This window comes from Bubalus kerabau, chromosome 22 (genome assembly GCF_029407905.1).
Source record: "Bubalus kerabau isolate K-KA32 ecotype Philippines breed swamp buffalo chromosome 22, PCC_UOA_SB_1v2, whole genome shotgun sequence".
NCBI lineage: Eukaryota > Metazoa > Chordata > Mammalia > Artiodactyla > Bovidae > Bubalus > Bubalus kerabau.
Window position 1 is genome coordinate 21,544,780 of NC_073645.1, and position 17,595 is coordinate 21,562,374.

At 46.5% G+C, this 17,595-nt stretch overlaps 1 protein-coding gene and 1 long non-coding RNA gene across 8 annotated transcripts in view; one reads left to right on the forward strand and one right to left on the reverse strand.

Moving 5' to 3' along the window:
• Nucleotides 1–17,595, forward strand: part of GOLGA7B (golgin A7 family member B) — a 74,674-nt gene that overhangs the window by 5,677 nt on the left and 51,402 nt on the right. For all 5 annotated transcript variants that reach the window (XR_008707086.1, XM_055560320.1, XM_055560318.1 and 2 more), the window contains exon 2: nucleotides 13,483–13,788. Coding sequence is in view for 4 of the 5 variants with exons in the window: in XM_055560320.1 (XP_055416295.1) it covers nucleotides 13,777–13,788 (12 nt within the window). In the remaining variant the exon portion in view is untranslated. The remainder of the gene's footprint in view (nucleotides 1–13,482; nucleotides 13,789–17,595) is intronic.
• On the reverse strand, nucleotides 7,060–13,269 carry LOC129636709 (uncharacterized). 3 transcript variants are annotated; one of them, XR_008707093.1, is made up of 3 exons: nucleotides 13,196–13,269; nucleotides 9,856–10,047; nucleotides 7,060–7,553 (listed from the first exon to the last, which is right to left on the reverse strand). It is a non-coding gene; the product is annotated as an uncharacterized LOC129636709 (long non-coding RNA). The 3 variants fall into 3 exon arrangements; XR_008707091.1 differs by having other exon boundaries at nucleotides 9,970–10,047; nucleotides 13,123–13,258; XR_008707092.1 differs by having other exon boundaries at nucleotides 13,123–13,258.

Sequence of the window (17,595 nt, forward strand, 5' to 3'; positions counted from 1 at the left end):
CCTATAGAGTCTGAAAATGCCAGAAACTTTCCTGGCTTCCCTTGCAGCTACAAATGGCTATATGACTCAGTCTGGCCAATGAGACATAAGGGGACGTCTGGTAGGAGGCTTATGGGAAATATTTTTTGAACATTTATTCTCTGGGAAAAGGAAATAGGCTCTCTCCCTTCTTTCTTGCCATGGATGTTTATATATAAGAACATGATGTTTGGGGCTGAGGCAGCCGTCTTGCAACTAGAAGGCAATAAGTCTGAGGATGAGAAACCAGTGTGCTTAGGATGTTGTTGAGACAGGATGGACAAAGCCAGGGTTCTTAGGGACTTTGCTGGACCTCTGAGCTAATCCTGGTGCTCCCATACTCCAAACTTCTTGTTATGTTAATTTAATGGTTTTTTTTGGATCAAATTATGTTAGTAAAATCATCTTTTTGCAGCTCAAACATTCTGACTGACAGGGTTGTCTTTGTATGGATGTCTTCTCTTGCCTTTTTTTTTTTTTTTTTCTATTTTGTTGACTAACTTCTTTTGTGCTCCTCCAGATTACATTCTGAAGATTCAGGAATGTAATTCCTGACACTCCAGTTGTTCTTGAACTTCCTATAATACTTGACACTGTTCATCTATCCTCTGGAGAACTTTGCCTCCTTGGGCTTCTGCGATGCTTCAGAGTCTGGGGTCTCTATCTACCTTCCTCTCTTTCTTTTTTTCCTGGAGGTCCCACTGGGATTCTTGCCTTCCTTCTCTTCCTCTTGCACTGACTCCTCACCATGAACTGCCCTTATTGAACACTTGCTACATCAGATCAGATCAGATCAGTCACTCAGTTGTGTCCAACTCTTTGCGACCCCATGAATCGCAGCACGCCAGGCCTCCCTGTCCATCACCAACTCCCAGAGTTCACTCAGACTCACGTCCATCGAGTCAGTGATGCCATCCAGCCATCTCATCCTCTGTCGTCCCCTTCTCCTCCTGCCCGCAATCCCTCCCAGCATCAGGGTCTTTTCCAATGAGTCAACTCTTCGCATGAGGTGGCCAAAGTACTGGAGTTTCAGCTTTAGCATCATTCCTTCCAAAGAAATCCCAGGGCTGATCTCCTTCAGAATGGACTGGTTGGATCTCCTTGCAGTCCAAGGGACTCTCAAGAGTCTTCTCCAACACCACAGTTCAAAAGCATCAATTCGTCAGTGCTCAGCCTTCTTCACAGTCCAACTCTCACATCCATACATGACCACAGGAAAAACCATAGCCTTGACTAGACGAACCTTTGTTGGCAAAGTCATGTCTCTGCTTTTGAATATGCTATCTAGGTTGGTCATAACTTTCCTTCCAAGGAGTAAGCATCTTTTAATTTCATGGCTGCAGTCACCATCTGTAGTGATTTTGGAGCCCAGAAAAATAAAGTCTGACACTGTTTCCACTGTCTCCCCATCTATTTCCCATGAAGTGGTGGGACCGGATGCCATGATAGGAGCCAAACTTGGCTCTTTCCAGTGGTCATTTTATTTACTGCTTAGTTATTATTATCCCCACCTCACATATATGGAACCTAGGATTTGAGAGGTTAATTAACTTACCCAAGGCTATCCCGAGTAGCTCAGCCGGTAAAGAATCCACCTGCAATGCAGGAGACCCTGTTTCGATTCCTGGGTCGGGAACATTCCCAGGAGAAAGGATAGGCTACCCACTCCAGAATTTTGGGGCTTTCCTGGTGGCTCAGGGAGTAAAGAATCCACCTGTGATGCAAGAGACCTAGGTTCGATCCTTGGGTTGGGAAGATCTCCTGGAGGAGGGCATGGCAACCCACTCCAGCATTCTTGCCTGCAGATCCCCATGGACCGAGGAGCCTGGAGGGCCAAAATCTATGGGGTTGCAAAGAGTTGGACACGACTGAGCGACTAAGCACAAGGCTATCCAGTTAGTAGATGACATTATCTTCTACTTTAATTGTACCATCTTGCCCAAGGCTAGGCAGACAGTCCCTTTCTCATAGCTCTCTGTATTTCCTCTCCCAAGGTAAAGTGACCCATTCTTATAGCATCAACTGTACTTTTATAGAGAGACCTCTTCCTTGGTGGCTCAGATGGTAAAGATTCTGCCTGCAATGTGGGACACCCAGGTTTGATCCCTGGGTCAGGAAGATCCCCTGAAGAAGGGAATGGCAACCCACTCCAGTACTCTTGCCTGGAGAGCTGCATGGATAGAAGAGCTTGGTGGGCTACAGCCCATGGGGTTGCACAGAGTCCACATGGTTGAGTGACTGTAGTCCTATAGGCTGTACTATCTCCTTTGTCCTAAAAAATCACTGAAGCTTCTCCTATCCTTTACATCTGGCATGTTTAGAGTTACCTAATCCGCCTTTGTGAATTTCTGGCCATGGCGTATCCCAGCCACGGAGATGGACGGATGTCTTGCATCCTCTTTGTCTCCTCCTCCCTTCCTCATCTCATGTATTCAGCCAGAAGCAGCAGCCGATAATGACTTCATTTAAAATGTTTCTTGAATCTGTCCCTTTGCCCTCATTCCTGGGCAGTGACCCACGCCCACCTGGTCTAGCACAATAGTTTCCTCCCTGTTCTTCCTGCTTCAGCCCCTCCCTTCTCATCCATCCCCGGGGTGCTCCCAGATGACCCGTTCTGGTACATTGCTTTCCTTGTGTCCCTCACTGTTCTGGATCCCTCGTTGAACCCCCACTGCCTCGCTTTCATGGCGCTTCACTGTCTGGCTCCAGTCTTGTTTCTCTGCAGAGTAGTTCAAATCAGCCAGAGTGGTTTGCTCTTTTACATGTACCTCCCCCTTCCTTAACTTCCAGCAGCCCATTTGTCCAACCCTGCCTGACTTCCTCTTCTAAGTGTCAAATGCCACATCTTTCTGAAACCACCTCCGTCCCTTGGGCCAGGGTAAGACTTCAGTCACCAGGCCCTGGGATCTCTCCCTTCCTCCTTTGAGATTTCCCAAAACACTCGTTGTCTGAATATGTCACCAGGGCACCTGACAGTTGCCCACTGTGTCATGGTGCCTAAGCTGGGTTTCCCAAAATCAAGACGGTGAAGTCCGTTGTGACTGGAACCATGCTTGTCCTTGCTGAGGCTCAAGATTGGGGAACTGAATGGAGCCATGCCCTTTCTTGTAAATCAGTCCATCTCCTGAACAAACATTAGTTGAGCATCTACTATGTTCTAGGTACTATTCTGAACACTAAGAGTGCATCTGAGGAGACAAGTTCTTGCCCTCAAGGAACTTATGGTCTAATAAGAAAACAGATACATACATTTTAGAAAGTATGAGTGTTTTGTAGGGCAAGTATAAGGTGCTCTTAATAGGGGCAGCTTACCATGACTAAAGGTTTCCCAGTTGGCTCAAGTGGTAATGAATCCACCTGCCAATGCAGGTGACACTGGTTTGATCCCTGGGTCAGGAAGATCCCCTGGAGAAGGAAATGGCAACCCACTCCAGCGCTCTTGTCTGGGAAATCCCATGAACAGAGGAGCCTGGCAGACTACAGTCCGCAGAGTCACAAAAGAGTCGGACAGGACCTAGCAACTAAGCCACTGCCACCACGACTGTGGCTAAAATGCCAGGGAAGGCTTCTCTGAGACAGTAAATTTTATTCTTTACTTTAGTTTTTACAAGTCTCAATTTTTTGTTATTGGGGGTTTCCCAGGTGGCATAGTTGGTAAAGAATCCTAGAATCAACAAAAAATAACATTTCAATAAATATAATCAGAACAAACAAAATGCAGGGGAAAAGAAAATAAAAACTATATTACCTAAGGAAGTAAATGTTAGTCTGGGGCCTGAAGAGATTTATCCAGGTGAAGAGAAGGGAAAGAACATACCAGGCAGAGTACATATGAAGGCTCAGAAGTGACACAGAATGTAGCACATTTGAGGGACTTTTATTTGAAGATAAAAGTCACACATGGCTCTGGTTGGCATGGAGAGTGTAAAGGAGACAGGTCGGGGGAAGGGCTGGGAGGGATAAGCAGGGCCACGTGGGTTGGACCCCAGAGGAGCTGGGATGTTGTGGCCTTGGTGAAGAGAGGGTGAGATTTGTTAGGGGAGGAAGCTATACATACAGGGCCATATCAGAGGGCACGGAAAGAGGACTAGATGACAAGCAGGCAGGGAATGGTGAACTGGCTGGCAGAACTCGGAAGACCATGGAAGCGTTCCAATCACTGGAACCTGCCCTGTGACCTAGCTGGTGGTCAGGAATTCCAAAAGCTCTGTAGAGTCTACCAGGCCAAGCATGGCGTGATAAAAGCCATGAGAGAGGTGTGTATAAAGCCCTGTGTTGGAGCGAGGTAGTTCAAGAAAGGCTTCCTGGGTCTGATGGGCTTTGGAACGGGACTCCTAGTGCTGAGTGGGTGGGCTCAGGACAGTATTCTCTCTTTCTTGCCAGTGTCCAGTGCTCAACCCGTGATCTAATGGCCTCTGGCTCTGGGGCCCATGGTGGCTGTTATTTCTGGAGGAAGTACCCCTTCTATAGCAGGACTGCTCCTTGGGAGAACTGGGAGGGCAAAGACCACTTCCTCGACATTTATTTCCTACCCAGGCTCTACCAACCTCTGCAAATAGCTACTTTCTCTCCAAGGCAGTTGGATCAACTTGTCCAAACATGCGTGGCCAATAAGTGGGTCTGAATTGAGGTCTTTGTCTACTGTAGCACCTCCCCCACCATCCAAAATAATTTTGTTATAATCTACAAAATAAATTTTCATTTATATTTATTGCTTCCCAAAGAAGAAAGCAGATGTAAAATGATTGGTTCTAACACCATCTCACAGAAACTCTGCTTCTTTCTCTTCCCCTTATAGAGGATTTTGTATAATTAATTCAAATTTGTTGTAAGACATAACACACATTTGGGATACATCAGTGAAATAGGAGCCAGGGTAAAGACTCTGCTCAAGCTTACAATTTAGCAGACAAGACAAACAGAAGACATAATGAGTAAGTTACATTGTTTGCTAGCAAAGGTGATGAATGCTCCAGAAAAAGAACCAGAAGGGGAACCAAACAGAGGTTTTTTATTCTCACAAGTCAACTTAACTTAGTGGGCAGGAGGATAGATAGAATGAGAAGCAAGGGAGAGAATGAGCAGGGCTTCTGTTTTTTTTTTCCTGTTTTTAAAAAATATGGATCAATTTTATTTTTTGTAGGTATTTTTTTTTCTATTGAGGCATAGTTGATTTATAATCTTATACTGATTTCAGGAGTATAACATAGTGATTCAAAACATTTTAGATTATACCCCATTTAAAATTTTTATGAAATATTGGCTAATTCCTTGTGTTGTACAATATATCCTTGTAGCTTATTTATTTTATTTTTTTTTACAAGGAGACAATTTTTTTTATTGAGGTCTAGTTGATTAATAATATAGTTTCAGGTGAACAACATGGTGATTCAAAAGTTGTATAGATTACACTCCACTTATATTTCTTATAAAATATTGACTATATTCCTTCCTTGTGCCATACAATATATCCTTGTAGCTTTCTTATTTTATACGTAGTAGTTTGTATAGAAAACCTCTTAGTCCTCTCTGTTTATTATGCTCTTACCCCTTTCCTCTCCCCATTGGTAACCACTGGTTTGTTCTCTATATCTGTAAGTTGATTTCTGTTTTGTTATATTCAGTCATTTATTTTAGTTTTTAGGTTCTGCCTATAGATGATAACACACAGTATTTGTCTTTCTCTGACCTATTTCACTAAGCATAGTACCCTCTCGGAGAAGGCAATGGCACCCCACTCCAGTACTCCTGCCTGGAAAATCCCATGGATGGAGGAGCCTGGAAGGCTGCAGTCCATGGGGTCACTGAGGGTTGGACACGACTGAGCAACTTCACTTTCCCTTTTCACTTTCATGCATTGGAGAAGGAAATGGCAACCCACTCCAGTGTTCTTGCCTGGAGAATCCCAGGGACGGGGGAGGCTGGTAGGCTGCTGTCTATGGGGTCGCACAGAGTTGGACACGACTGAAGTGACTTAGCAGCAGCAGTACCCTCTAGTTCTAGCCATGGCAAAACTTCTTTCTTTTTTATGGCTGAGCAGCATTCCTATTCCATTGTGTATATAAGCCACATCTTTTTTATCCATTCATCTGTTGATGGGCACTTAGGTTGGTTCCGTATCTTGGATCTTCTAAATAATGCTGCTATGAACATTGGAGTGCATGTATATTTTCAAATTAATGTTTTGTTTTCTTCAGATGTATACCCAGGAGTGTGATTGCTGAATTATACAGTAGTTCTATTTTTAGTCTTTCGTGGAATCTCCATACAGCTTTACATAGTGGTTGCAGGACAGGGCTTCTGTTTTTCATGATAAACCCTTGTCCCTGGCTGGAATTTTAAACTAACTACATGTGTATTACTTTGATAAAAATAAAAGTTAAATTCAAATAGTGCTGTAATTATATTGGTATGTGAGGGTGGCAGGGTGAGTTAAGTTCTCTGTTGCCACAGCAGAAAACAGGAAAAAGGTTTCTAAAGTTAATAAAACAAGAAATAGAACTACAGGCATATCATTTAGCAATGTAAAGAAAACTTCTAAAAATCAGAATTCAAAGCAGAAACAGCTGAAGAGTGGAAAGTCATTTCTTCCAGGGGAGAAATGACTTGAAGGTAGGAACATGTAGGATACAGTAGATAGAGGACTCTTGCTTTTTATCATACGCCTCTCTGTATGTTTGAAAAATCCCATGGACGGAGAAGCCTGGTGGGCTGCAGTCCATGGGGTTGCGAAGACTCAGACACGACTGAGCGACTTCACTTTCACTTTTCACTTTCATGCATTGGAGGAGGAAATGGCAACCCACCCCAGTGTTCTTGCCTGGAGAATCCCAGGGATGGGGGGCCTGGTAGCCTGCCGTCTATGGGGTTGCACAGAGTTGGACACGACTGAAGTGACTTAGCAGCTGTATGTTTGGATTTTTAAAATCATAGGCATGTGTTACTTTCACGATTAAAAATAGACCCCATATTCTACTGAGTCCTGGGAGGTCTGCAGAGGGGTGTGCTGGGGGTTTTTGTAGGGAGTGAGAGGGTGGGAAAGTAGGCAAGTTTTCCCCCCATTCATGCAAATCCACTTTCTTTGATTTGTTTTATGTCTCTGACTTTTATGCAAGGTTTCTTTTGAACAAAGGTTTCTGCCAGTGAAATTGGATTGAACTCCTTTTGGCTCTCATGATTAATGATGCTTTATAAGCACCCATTACCCTTTATCCTCGTGCCTATTTACTTCTCTAAAGAACTTCCATCACTTAGAAGCCTTGCAGTCTTCCCCCCAGTTGGCTACGGTTGGAAATAATTGGTGAATTTGTTGCCAGTTTGGAGGTGAGACCCTGCAGTCAGTCCTTCGATAATTGCTCCTGCAGAGGGCCTTTGGAACCATTCTCAGAACAGGGGTTCTTTGTGAATTCTGCCGGGCTTCCAGCATGGTGGCTGTCCTCATGACAGGAATGCACTGCAGCTAAGAATCCCAGTATCGGCAGTTTCTCTTGGGGTAGCTGTGAATTCTTATGGAAACTTGCCTCCCACTCCACTTCCTGTAAAAGAAAAAGGAAGAGAGAAAAAGACAAAGAGAGAGAGACACGGAGACTATGAATGAAGAAACGGTGGCAACCTCCCATTCGCTTAGTCACCTCCTAGTGACTCCACTTCCAGACAAGTGTCACGGTCTGCCTGCTCTGGTACTATTTTTAGAGTAGGTCCCTTTCATTCATGTTTCCAGGGCCTTTGCAGTCATCCCTGATACTTACCTTGCAGCTGCTTTCCTGAGTTTGAAGTTCCAAAGGTTCTGTGTTTCTAGGAACCTTTCATGCCTTCATGCCTTTTCACACGGTGTTCCTTCATCCACTGTCTGGGGATATGATAGTAATCTTTGAAGTCCAAGCCCAAATGTCATGTAGTTGGTAAAACTTTTTCTGGACCTCAGTTTCTAAAGAAACCATCTCTGCCTCAATACTTATCATGGAGACTTGCCATCACTTGATTAGAGTTTGGGGTCCTTGTGGGGTTGAAAACATCCCATGGTCATCTTTCTGTCTGGTATACAGTGGGTTTTTTTTTTTTTTTTTTTTTTTGCATCCGTTCAGTGAATTAAATAAAGCATGCTGGCTATTTTTTTCTGTGCTTTAGGAAAACTTGCTTGGCCTGGAAGAAACGTTACTGTGGGAGGATCTTTAGCAAGCATCTCCATAAATCTTTTCCTGTTGTCCTCTTGAAAGACCAGATTTGAAAGAGTAGGTGGCATCAAGAGATAGCCTCCTATACTTGGAGGGATTTTGTCTGGGGAAGAAAATTGTTGCCACCAATTTACACATCAGAGAACAGAGGCCCAGAGAGACTGAGACTTGCTGGTGATCATACAGTGAACAGCAGAAGCCGGAGGTTGAAACCCATGTCATCTGACTCCAGGGACATGGTTTCCTACCACACACTTCCTTGTAGTCTCCACAGTGTGCTCTGAGATGACACCACTTAAGACTTTACAGACCACAATTTCCCCTCAAGCCTGCATGCAGTTGTCTTCTTTCCAGACCCAGTGCTGAGAATCTCCATCCCCCTCCTGCTTTTTCTTCCTTGCCCTGAGATTAGGTAGCTCTTTCTCTGTCTCTTCTGCAGTCTGCAGGACTTCGTCTCCCTCTCATCTCTTTCCAGGTAGCATGATTTCCAAATTTTTCCACTGGTTTCTTTTTCTGGCTGTGGTCCTTTTCGGGGAGACTTTCCAATGCAGCCGAAGATTAGAGGATGATAACACTGAATTAGTTAGTGGATCTCCTTTGATGTTATTTTGTGGGCAAACTCATTAATTTATGACAAAAAACATCAAAGAGCTAGGCTCTTGCATAGGGGCTGGTTTGTCCCCAGGCAGCTGGGTAATAATGATCAGTCAGATTAAATCTCAGCATCTTCTCCTTCCTCCAGAGTTAAAGTCCAAGTGACTGGAGTGTGGGAACATCCCATTCTGTAGGATTCCATTGCAGCCTCGACTCAGTACTATAGGAAGCTCTGCTTATTCCGAAAGTGGATCTCTCTCCATAGCTTCCACTTTGATGCCTCTAAGCCTGAGGTCTGTCAAGACTGTGATAACAACCCTGGAGGCAATGTAGTAATAAAAGGCTGAGGCTGCTACTGTCTTTTTCTAGTCAGAGGAGCTGGATATTAGAAGGGATCATTCATCCTTGCATGGATGAATTCAAGGTTCTGTACAGAGTCCTAGTCCTGTAATTTCACTGGTAAGGAGAACTCTCCTTGGGCTCTACAGGAAAGTGCCAGCACCGTGCTTGGTACACAGCAAACTCTTCATACATAATGGTTGAATGTACTTGTTCAGAAATGCTGTGATGCGTGCAGGTCTCAGCTAGTTGAAGAGGAATAAGGTGTAGAGCTCAGGTCTTAACTTGCACCACAAAACCTCCTAGTCTACTTATATCGGTAGCCCGTACTGTGATTCTTCCATTGTATTTGTGATGGGAAATTGTCTGTGCTCCTTTCCAAAGCCACCCCCTCCGTGTTTGCCCATTCTCTGCTGACCTCTTAAGGGCTTGCTTCTGCTATTAACCCTCTTTTTTCAGAGCCATCAGTGTTTCCTCTCTGGTAGATTATTCCTGTCAGCAAACCCCAGACTCTAATGTCTCCCATCTTAAAAGAACCTCCTTTGCTCCTTCCTCTCCCTCAAGCCACCATACTACTTGTCACTCTCCTTTACAGCAGAATGACTAAAGGAGTTGTCTACACTCCCAGTATCTCTGCTTCCTCTCCTCCATTCTGACTCTCAAACCCATTTTAATCAGAATCTCATCTCCATGCTCCACTAAAACAGCCCTTATCAAGATTACCAGCGACCTTCTTGCCGCCAGGTCCAATGGTTATTTCTCAGTCTTCATGTTATTCTAATGTTATTCCGTATGCGAGCAGCACTCAATGCAGCAGGTAAGACTCTGTTACCAGGTTTCTTACTTGGCTCCAGGATACCACTCTCCTTCAGGTCTCCTCCTACTTCACTGGCCAGTCTTAGAATCCGTTTGTCTTCCCAACCTGTAAGTAATAAAGTACCAGGACTGATTCTTAATTTTTTTCTAGCTTTACCCATTTCTTAGATAATTTCATCTAGACCCATGGTTTTAAATACCATTCACATATTGATGACTCCTGAAGTTTTTATTTCCAACCCTCTACCTCTTCCCTGAATGCCAACTGCGTATTTTACTAAGATGTATAACATGCATATCAGACTTCAAACCTAAACCAAGGGGACTTCCCTGGTGAGTCCAGTGGTTAAGAGTCCACCTTGCAATGCAGGAGATGCGAGTTCAGTCCCTGGTCAGGGAACTGGGATCTGACATGCCACAGAGTATCTAAGCCAGTGTGCCACAACTAGAGAACCCATGCACCACAACGAAAGGTCTCAGGTTATGCAATGAAGATCCCTCAAGCTGCACCTAAGACCTAATGCAGCCAAATAATAAATATTAAAAGTACCCTGAATCAACTAAACACATCCAAACTCTGTATTCCCCATCCTTGCTCAGCCCTTAGTCTTCCTCCCTCGGTAAATAACAACTCCTTTGTTTCAGGGGCTGAGACTTCAAAACTTGGAATCATCTTTAACTTCTTTCATGTTGTAACCTCAATCTATCCACAGGTCCTTTCAGCATTACCTCCAAGTTATAAATATCTAGAGTCTGGCCACTTCTCACCACCTCCACTGTTACTCCCCTAATCTCAGCCACCACCCATATCTTGCCTGGATAACTCTAACAGCCTCCTAATTGGCCTCATTGCTTCTGTTCTTGCATCTCTGCCAACCCTAGCATCTAGAGCAATCTATTAAAAACTGCAATTAGATAATACCACGCCTCTACTCTAAATCTTTAAGGATTGCCATCCCACTTTCTGAATGGAATCCAAAATCCTCATGAGGGCTGACAAGTCATGTAAAACCTGGCCCCTGCTCCCTTTCTGGTTTCAGCTTCTGTCTCTCTTTCCTTTGCCCCCTCCAGTCTAGCTACACTGGTCTCCCTGCTATTTGAACATGCCAAGCCCACTCCTGCCTCAGAGCCCTCATACTCTGTCCTCTAAGCTTTGTCAACTTTCTCAGATAACTGCATGCTAAATTCTCTCACTTCCTTCAGGCCTCTGCCCAAATGTCACCTTAACAAAAAACTTGCCCTATTTTTTCTAAAATACCCTCTACCCCATCTCTATCTCATTACCATGCTTTACTTTTCTTCCTATTGTTGATTACAACTTGAGATATTTGATACTCTTTGCTAATCCATTATTGATCATTTCCCTATTAATATAAGTTTCAGTAAGAACAAAAATCTTCGTGCATTTAGTCATCCCTGTATCCCAATCTCCTAGAAAAACGCCTGGTACATAGTAGGTGTTCAACAAATATACATAGAATGCACTCATCCAGGTGTGTTATCTTCAAGTGAAGAGAGTGGTTTTCAGATGGCTGTCTAATTAATATGATCAAAACCAAGTGTAAGGAACTGGGAGAGGTATACATGGAGATCATCAGATGTGTGTTTGTTTATTACCAGAGACCACCATGGGATTCACAGATATTTTCAGGTTGTTGTTCAATGCCAAATCATTTGCAAAGCTATAGGTGAAATGAAACATCTGCCTTTAATTTCTTTGGCATGTCCTTATCCTTGGGGACTCAGTGTTTTTATCTGTGAAATAGGCAATTGGAGATGTGGTTACTGTTTTGCTAATTTATAGGCTACACGATGCTGGAAGGAGACAGTACAGCTAGGGGGATCAACCACATGAGCCCTGGAGCTTGACTGCCTTGTTTGAATCTTGCCTCTGTTCCTCACAGGCCATGTGACCTCCAGTAACTTACTCAGTTTCCTCATTTGTAAAGTGGAAATAATAAAAGGCATTTAATTCAAAGAATAATTATGAGGATTATATAAGATAATACATGTAGAATATGTAGAATATGGTCTGGCACATCATAAGTGCTCAACAAATGTTAGCTATTAAACATGAGATGCTCTGAGGGGTCATTGCTATTAATGTCTTTTAGGGGCAATAAGGTATCCTAGAATATAAGATGATATGGAACTTTTTAAAGTGTGATAATAATATTGTGATTAGGTAGGAGAATGCCCTTATTTTTAGGAGATACATGGTGAAGTACTTAAGAATAAACCCTCACTTACTTTCTAATAATCTAGCCAATTACATCTCTATGTTTCTGTATCTATCAAGCAAATGTGACAAAATGCTAACGATTGGTGAAGCTAGGTGGATAGTACAGTTTATTGTACTAGCCTTTCAAAGTTTCTGTATGTTTGAAAATTTTAAAATAAAAGGTTGAGGAAAAAGAAAGAACCCTAGAAATAATCTAGTGAAGTTCAATACTCAGTTTACAGAAAGAAGACCAGATGTGAAGTGTTTACTTAAGGTCATACTGCCTGAGCCAGGACCCAGGTCTCCTGGCTAACTGTGTGTGTTAACCCTCAGGCAACTGTGAGCTGCAGAGGAGTATTCCCAGCTTTCTCTCAGAGACCAAGGGAAGTATATGGGTGTATAAAAGGGCACCTGTGTTGGTGCTTCCTTTTGTTTATTATGCAAATAGATAGGTCATCTGGTTGGAAGGTGCGATGTTGAAAAATGTGAAAGAGGCGCCAGAGCCAGACCTGCCATCCTTAAAGGGTGGGCATACCAGTTTGGCACCATCTGCTTGTGGTTTTTAAGTGTGGTGATGGTGTGTGTGTGTAAACTCTGGGATTTCAGAGAGAGGGAAGACTAGGGTTGGGGTCAGAGCCAGGAAAAGCAGCAAGGAGAGACTGGCTTCAGTCTGGCCCTCCCTGAAAGAAGGGACCCCAGGGTATTTCTGGGGATGAAACAAGGGCACATATTTAAAGAAAGGAAACGATTATCTGTGGTCTGCAGCATCCTCCCCTAGGTCATAGGTTTCGTGGCAGTGAAAAGGACAGAGGGGAGAGGAAGGAATGTACATGCAGGCCTCGAGAGGGGGCCACAGAGAAGGAACGTAAGAGAAAAAAGAGAAAAACATAAGAGGCAGCCTGGGCCATGGTGGGGGAGGGGTTGGGAAGAGGGGTGTTGGAACGGTAAAGACAGCCGCACCTGGGGGCCCGCGAACGAGTCTAGGACCGTCAGCCTTGGCAAGCTGGAATGTCTTGCCCCAGAATGGTCCTACCTCTCTTTCCTCCGAGTCTGGAAGCCCTGGGAGGCTTCGGTAGTGAGCGCAGAGCTCCTGGCGCTCTTATTAGGGGGAAGGACAGGCAGGAGAGGCGGGGCCTCCGGGCCCGGCGGGAGCGGAGCCTCGGGCCGCGGGCGGGGCTCCTCTCCGGCGGGCGGGCGCCGGAGTCTGGGGGCCTCCGCTTCCCGCTCCCGATCTGCGGAGGCGCCTGGCCCCTCCTACCCCCTCCCCGCCGCCCCCACGCCCGCCGCCGCTGTCAAAGATAACCAGGCCGTTGCCTGCAGGAGCAGCGGCAACTAGCGATCGGGCCCTGAAGAGCCTCGGGTGCGGCCTCGCCTCTCCGGCCCGGCGCCCTTATCAGCACCGCGGACAGCACAGTGATCGTCTCCAGGACCTAGGCGCCCGCCGGCCCACCCGCCCGCAGGCGCTCGGGTCCGTGACATTCGCATCAGCACCGCGGACAGCGCCCGGGCCCGGGTCTCGTCGCCGTCAACCCACCTGCTCCCGGAGTCAGCAGCGCCAACATCCCTCCTCGACGGGCCCCGCGGCGGGCTCGGAGCAGTCAGCGCCCCCGGAACATGGCCACTGAGGTAGGGGGCGAGCACCGGCCCGCAGTCAATGCCTGACTGCTGTGGGAAGAGATCGCTTCTAGGGGCGGGAAAGGGTGGAATGGGGTTGGATGAGGGGGCTGGGGTAAGATGGGATGGGGTGGTTTTCCCGATCAGGTGCACAGGGAGGGCGTAGGGGGGAGGTGGAATGGCAGGGTGGAAGAAAGGGGCTCCTCATTGGAGCTCTTTTGACCCCTGGCGTGTCAATCTTCCTCATCTGAGTCCTGAAGCTGTCTGCACCACTTGTTGGCACTAGTGCCAGGGTTGTTCCGGGGCTTCAGCCGGGGTTTCCCCTTCTCACGGACTGCAAGTCCTGAAACCACTTCCCTAGAGGGTTGGAGACGAGCCTGAGCCTGTTTTAGGGAGGGAAGGCGGCTGGCTGCTGTTGCTATGCGATGCAGCCATCTAGCTTCTGATCCCAAAAGTCTGGCAGAGAGATGACAGACCTACCTTCACATCCGCATTTCCTCCACGGAGGCGGGGCGTGGGGGATGGGAGGAGACAAAGAACCCTCAGGTCAAAACCCCAAATAGTTGGTTTCAATGATCTGCCTGCACCAGTTCAATTTTGCATATGACCTTTTCTCGCTTCGTCACCCCTTTTGAGTTCCCTGTACCAGAAGATCACATTTCTCTTGTGTCTGGTGGGAGGAGCCTCCTTCTTCAGGGTGTGCCTATAGGTGTGTCACCTTCAAGGGGCTTGAAAGCTGAACCAAGGACCTATTAACTGAGGGCAGGATTTGTGTCTAGTGCTTAAGAGATTAGGAATTACCTTCTCTACCCCTCACTTCACAAGGGAAATGGGGCTCTTTATATTTCCACTTTTATAAGTGGTAGAGCTAATACATGAAGAAGAGAATCTATTTAATAGTCACAGCTTGTCAGCACCAGAGCTGGAAGTTTCTTCTTTAAATTTGGGAGTGGAACCCAGGACACCAGATTTCCCCTGTTCTGATGTTGACTTTTTTTGGTGGTGTTTCCCCATTTCCAGCCCAGCTGGAACAGAAGCCCGGGGGACAGCAAAGGCTTTTGAATGATGCTAGTCAGTGCCTCTGGGCATCCTGCTGATCAGTGCAACATCAGTGCCAAGTGTTGCTGTTGTTATTCTTCTGTTGTTGCCAACACGGAATGAGATGCAGTTGCTTGACATCACTCAGCTTTCTGACAAGGCACAGAGTTAAGTAGGAGAGCTCGTCACCTAGGACCCAGTGAGGGGCAAGTCCTGAGCAGACTCATGGAGCTTGGTTTCTAGGGTGGAGGTATGCAGAGTGCTCAGAGAGTGCCAAAGATACTGAGAAGGGGGGGTGGGTGGAGAACAAAGGAGAGATGGCCAAGGAGCTGGTCACCTTCCAGACAAGGTTGCCAGACTGCAGTAGAGAGGCTGCTGCTGTTGGGCAGGAAGGGGAGAGTTCAGTCACTCAGGCACAGTTGGGCCAGCATTGTGGGCATAGAAGGTGTCCACATCTGTGATGAGATCTGACAGATTCCAAGAGGCCCATTTGTCCCAGCAAATCTCCCTCTCCATTCTGCTATGGTTCACAGATTTCAACCAGCAAGCTTACATCTCTCAGTGGAGCCAGTGTTTCCAGGTGGCTGCTGTTAGCCTGGGAGAGGCTCTGCTCATAATGCTTCTGTGAACATAGCATTTTCTTGTGTACAAAGTGCTATCACATGCATGACCTCCTTTGAGCTTTAAAGCAACGCTGTGAAGTGGGCGAAGGTGGTGTCATTATCCCCAATTAACAGATGAGACAACTGAGGCTCAGAAGATTGCCTAATCCCTGTGAAGGAGCCAAGGAAAGCATCATTATCCCATTTTACAGATGATGCAACTGGAGTGCTGAGACTTATCCAAGAAAATATGGCTTAAAAAGTGACGGAGCCAGGAGAAGAACTTGAGCCTTCTGCCTCCATGGCCAGTGATTTGTTTGTTGCATCCAGTGTATTCAATTAGTCAGCTGTGTTGCCCAATAGACAGAAGAGGACTAGGGGTCTTTTGATGGTGAAGGATGCAAAGGAGTTCGGGAAGGGCTGGAGTGTGGGGACTCAGGTACCCTGAATGGCCTGGCTGGCTCAGCTTGAGGGCAGAGGAATGGAGGCATGCTCAGAAGGGAGAGGGGCTGAGGACAAACATTGCCCATTTCCCGGCTGGGCCTTGGCTATACTCTGATGATGGCTTGGAGGGAGGAAGCCTTAGTTCTGCCAAGGCACAGGACGTCCACATTATCTGGGCTGCAGAGTGAGTCATTTTCCCCAGGCTGTTTTTACTGTTAGGATTGAGTTAAGATTACCAGGAAAAACCTGTTGGGAGAAAGAAAACCTCATGCCAAGCTCCCAGGGCCATTCCCTTAGGCTTCTGAATGGGAAGTCCTCAGCTCTAGTGGAAGATGTTTTGAGAAGAGAAGGGGGAGAAAGGGAGGGAGGAGGAGGCAGGGAGAGAGGGATGGAGAGGGAAGAAGAAACAGAAGGAGAGAACTGAGACAAGTTGGATATCCTTGGATCCCTGGATGGAAGGCATGGAGACTGGATCTTTTCTACTCCCTAATTTCTGTTTAGGAGTGAACATTAGGGGAAGGGTGTGTGTGTGAGAACCCCAGAGGAGGGATAAAGCCTCCTGAGCTGTACACTGACCTCATTTAGAAAACTGTAATAAGCCCATTTCCTTCGTGACAAACCTCTGTGAATGTGTGTCATGGGATCAGGGTCTGCCCTGGAAACCAGTCCAAATGGCCAAGGACAACTGGGAAATGCCTGGCTGGGAGGAACTTCTCCAAGTGGTGAAGTTTGGCCCCTAAGAGATTTTAAAATGCACCCAAGTAGCATTAGGGGCTTCCCTGGTGGCTCAGGGGTAAAGAATCCACCTGCCAATGGAGGAGACGTGAGTTTGATCCCTGGGTTGGGAAGACCCCCTGAAGAAGGAAATGGCAACCCACTCCAGAATACTTTCTTGGGAAATCCCCATGAACAGAGGAGTCTGGTGGGCTACAGTCCATGGGGTTGCTAAGAATCCGACACAACTTAGAGACTAACCAATGACAACAAAGTAGCATTATCCAAGAGGGGCATTGAAGGTTTGATCTCTGAGGTATGGAATTAACAAGCAGCAGACAATGGGGTCGCACAGAGTTGGACGCAACTGATATGACTTAGCAGCAGCAGCAGACAATGGGCCGGGGCTCTGGTGCAGTCTGAGAAGGAAGGAGGCCCTGTGCCCAGGTTTCCATCCTGAGGCCCAACCTGCTGCCTGTGATTCACCATCCTCACTCCTCCTCCACACTTCAGCCAGGGAGCGTGGTGTTGGCTCATCATCTGAGTCTTCTGATTCTTGAGTTGAGTCTCAGATGTGTCCTCGGGAATTAGCTGGTTTTTAATGAGGCTGGAGATGTGGGCCAGATGGGGCCTCTGCCTGGGAGTGCTCACCTGCACTGCAGTGCACTTGCTCCTTTGCTCCTTGGAGTCCTCCACGTTGACTCCATCAGGTGTACAGACTCTAGATGTGAGACCGGGGGTACCTACTCTCCTGGCAGCCTCCTCTTCCTGCCACACTATAGTTTGAAAATTGGTGTCCGCAGATCTTACTGCTGATTTTCTTTCTTCGTGCAATGCCTCTTGGTCCTGTCTTTACTCAGGTGCCAGCAGCAGGGGGATGGTGATGAGAGAGAGGGGAGAGTTCAGGAAGGGGAAAGGTACATGAGAAGCCCGCATTTCTGCATCATTTAGGAAACCCCAGGAGTGCTGCCCAGGGGTGGAGAGCATCGTGGATCTATGGATCTTGACTGAAAACTCCTGT